The sequence below is a fragment of the Juglans microcarpa x Juglans regia genome, chromosome 6D, assembly GCF_004785595.1.
Source record: "Juglans microcarpa x Juglans regia isolate MS1-56 chromosome 6D, Jm3101_v1.0, whole genome shotgun sequence".
In the NCBI taxonomy this organism is placed as follows: domain Eukaryota; kingdom Viridiplantae; phylum Streptophyta; class Magnoliopsida; order Fagales; family Juglandaceae; genus Juglans; species Juglans microcarpa x Juglans regia.
The window spans coordinates 33316574-33318327 of record NC_054604.1 but is presented as its reverse complement, the minus strand read 5'-3'; the positions used below and the strand labels follow the sequence as shown (position 1 = coordinate 33318327).

The 1754-nt window shown below is 39.6% G+C and overlaps 1 protein-coding gene across 1 annotated transcript; it reads left to right on the top strand.

Moving 5' to 3' along the window:
• The first annotated feature begins 338 nt into the window (after positions 1–338).
• On the top strand, positions 339–1441 carry LOC121235556. Its single transcript, XM_041131900.1, has 2 exons — positions 339–534; positions 1119–1441. The coding sequence occupies exons 1-2, from the start codon at positions 339–341 to the stop codon at positions 1439–1441; spliced, it is 519 nt and encodes a 172-aa protein (XP_040987834.1).
• The last annotated feature ends 313 nt before the right edge of the window (positions 1442–1754 follow it).

Here is a 1754-nt window from a genome sequence, read left to right as displayed (position 1 = left end):
TTACTGTTAACAATATCACCACCTCAAAGAATTCACCTCAAGCACTACCTCAAGCACTGTCCTGCACCACGTCTCCACCTCAAGCACTGTCGTACACAAGGTCCTGCACTGCATCCGAATCAAGAACATTCAAGAATGGTCCCAGCAATCCACGTGTCACTCTCCCATCATTCTCTGTAAATTCTATTATAAAGAATATTCTTTTTCTTGCTTATAAATATCATCAATGTTCTGAAAGAGATCAATGAGAAAATTATCAGAACATTTTCCATTCTTGCACAACAGCCTTTATTTCATTATGGTATCCAGAGCGCCAGGTTAAAGACTAACGCCTAAAAATGGCAGACTCAAATCCGCATCCCCCTCCTCCTCCTCCTACTCCTACTCCTACATTTCAACCGTTCATTAATCCACTTCCGTTCTCTTCACACTTAGTTACTGTAAAACTAAATCATGAGAATTATCTCTTGTGGAAGGCTCAGATCATGCCTTACCTCAAAGGGCAAAATTTATTTGGTTTTGTAGATGGCACCAGTAATGCCCCCCACCTGTTTATCGAAAATTCTACAAAACCCAATCCTTATTTTTTACTTTGGCAACAACAAGACCAAGCCATCATAAGTGTTCTTATCAATGTTTTGAATACCGTACCGGACGATGTACCGGTCAAGGCACTGGAACGAAATATTTCAGTATCGGTACTGTTTCGGGATAGCGTTTTGGGATAACGTTTCGGGATAGTCGATATATAAATAAATTATATATATAAATATATATATAAATTATATTCTAAAATAATAGTCTATATATAAATAAATTATATATAAATACATATATATATATATAAATTATAAATAGTCTAGTTTGAATTGGGGGTTAAAAAATAAGCTTGTAGTTTGAAAAAAAAAAAAAAACACAGGCCGAAATATCGGTCAGTACCGGCCGAAATATAGGCTGGTACAGGCCGAAATTCAGGCCGGTATGGGACAGGTATAGTACCTGTACCGGCCGAACGGCCGAAACGAAAAATTTTGACCGTACCGGCTGGTACGGTACGAAATTTAAAACACTGGTTCTTATTTCCTCGTTATCTGAAAACTTGATTGCTCATGTTTTAGATGCAACTACATCTCGTCAGATATGGGTTATCCTTGAAGATCTTTTTGCTGCAAAGTCTCAAGCTCAGACCATGCACGTACAATATCAACTAGCAATGCTCAAGAAGGGATTTGACTCTGTTGCTACTTACTACCAAAAAGCAAAGCTACTGCGTGATACACTGTTTGCTGCTGGTAAACCTTCGTCATCCTCTGATTTTGTAACTTTTCTCTTGGCTGGTTTGGGATCAGATTATGAGTCCATGGTTACGTCTATTACTACTCCAGTGGATGCTCTTAGTCCTCCTCAGGTGTACAGCCACCTACTTACACATGAAGCATGACTATCTCATCAACATACTGCTTTGAATGTTGCTATGAAATTTTCTGCTAATGCTGCCTACAAAAATCAACAAGCTGCTTCCAATCGTGGTCATGGGATGTCTCGAGGCAAAGGTAACTATCGAGGTCGAGGTAGAGGTCGTAATGGAGGTCGGTTTTCTCCCAACCTTTTTTCTCCTAATCGTCCCACTTGTCAAGTATGTCTCAGATCTGGACATACAACACTCACTTGTTATCACAGATTTAATCATGGTTACCAATCTCCTCCACCCTCTTCTCTCTCGGCCAACTTCACTGCTATTCCTCTCCCTCCTG